Source organism: Coregonus lavaretus, assembly GCF_964263955.1.
Source record: "Coregonus lavaretus genome assembly, chromosome: 40".
NCBI lineage: Eukaryota > Metazoa > Chordata > Actinopteri > Salmoniformes > Salmonidae > Coregonus > Coregonus lavaretus.
The window spans coordinates 12,986,333-12,988,340 of record NC_140027.1 but is presented as its reverse complement, the minus strand read 5'-3'; the positions used below and the strand labels follow the sequence as shown (position 1 = coordinate 12,988,340).

The following is a 2,008-nucleotide window of genomic DNA, read 5'->3' as shown; positions in this document are numbered from 1 at the left end:
CTGCTGAACTCTGGTTTCACTAATTACTTGTCCCAGGTCACCATTATGAATCCAATAGCAAAACAAATGTTTCAAAATAGCTCAATAGTGAAAAAAGGCCAGGAAATGATGGGTTCTCAGCAATATTTCACCAACAACCAATCACTATTCACGCATAGACATTAGGATCATCAACAAATATTCCTAAGTCATACTACAAAAGGGTTGTAACGAAATGGATTTGTCTGTTCAATGCAAGTTCAACGTCAAAGAAAAAGTGCATCACCACAACAAACGTGTCTTTAGATACACTGTAAAAAATGACTTTGTGGAATGTACTCAAGCTATTACAGTCAACAAAAGCACACGTCATATTGTTGAGTAGATCTTTTTGCTTGTTTTTATGAGTAGATAAGCTTGAGTAAGTTGAGTTGATGTGGTCCAATACATTGAGTAAAGATGATAGAGACGTAAAAAGGATTATATTACGTTGATTCGACTCAAATAGACATTGTGTTATTTTACCTGAATGATTCATCCTATTATGTATTTAGACCAACTTACTTTGGATTCACTCAATCACATCCCTTAAGAGAAAAGGTATCCGGACACCGGGAATCCATTTATTTAAACATCAACGGTTTGCAAAACATCTGTTATTATGAGTTGACAAATTACGTAATTGCAATCAACACTGCAGGTAAATCATGATTGCTGCAGGTAGGCAACACCGTAGAAATAGGAACTACAACACTAACAACAAGTGACATTTACTCCTGATGTACTGACTGACCTGTTGCAACCTCTACAACCACTGTGCTTATTATTTGACCCTGCTGGTCATCTATGAACGTTTGAACATCTTGGAGAAAAATGTGTGAAACCACTGCCTATATGAGGAGCTGTCGTTGTTTGTTTTATTACCACATACTTATGGAAATTGCACCGGTTGAGAGATGATGGCTCTCTTGTGCCTACGGTGAAGGGTACTTCTGATCCAGCAGGTGGTGCTAAGATCCCTCCCTATATGACTTGAATGATGAGTTGATTTATTCCTTATAGCTCCTAATGATTTTAAGGCCAGTGTTGGCAAACATTACTTGTGCTCCAGCAGGTGGCCATGACATCCCTCCCTATATGACTTGACTGACCAGTTAGTTGATGGACTCCTTATAGCTCCTAAATTTAATGATTTTAAGGCCAGTGTTGGCAAACATGACTTCTGCTCCAGCAGGTGGCCATGAAATCCCCCCCTATATGACTTGACTGACCAGGTAGTTGATGGACTCCTTATAGCTCTTAATGATCTCAAGTGTCTGTGTTTTTATGTGGTTAGGAGTTTTGCTCACTGCGTGTCCCCCTTCCATTTCAGTGTTTCCCAACTCCAGCGGTAGAGTAGGCTACCCCCAACAGGACCCATTTTTCTTGTAGGCCTGGACAGCCACAGCTGATTGAACAACCTGTCACCTAAATTACCAAGTCCTCAATGAGTAGAATCAGGTGCAACAACAACAACAACAACAACAACAACAACAACAATATGAGGAGAGGGACACAGTGTACTAGCTGATCTCCCAGTTGTCACAGTTTGGCCTTGTGTTCCACATAGCCTATATCAGTATTTGAGTATGTTTCCCGCGCACTTTAGTTGCTTTCACGTCATCTTTGAAATCGCTCCTCCCTAGTCCCCTAGAACGAGCGCCCTCCCCTTTGCAACGCCTCCGAACATATAACAGAGGCGCGCTTTCTGTGCCGCCGGCCTCAATCAGGTCGACCAAACGCAGATAATAGCGCACCGCGCACCGGCGCTGAAATCATTCATTCACTTGAACTCAACTAGCGAACACACCATGTCCGGAAGAGGCAAAGGCGGCAAGGGACTCGGAAAAGGAGGCGCCAAGCGTCACCGCAAAGTTCTCCGCGATAACATCCAGGGAATCACCAAACCCGCTATCCGCCGTCTGGCTCGCCGCGGCGGCGTGAAGCGTATTTCCGGTCTGATCTACGAGGAGACCCGCGGTGTCCTGAA

General features: G+C 43.5%; 1 protein-coding gene across 1 annotated transcript in view; it reads left to right on the top strand.

The window, feature by feature from the left end:
* Window positions 1-1,829: 1,829 nt before the first annotated feature.
* Window positions 1,830-2,008, top strand: part of LOC311113435 (histone H4) — a gene marked incomplete at both ends in the record, with an annotated part of 312 nt that continues 133 nt past the window's right edge. Inside the window, one exon of the mRNA XM_084156648.1 lies at window positions 1,830-2,008. This exon is cut by the window's right edge and continues 133 nt beyond it. Coding sequence (XP_084012774.1) covers window positions 1,830-2,008 — 179 coding nt within the window.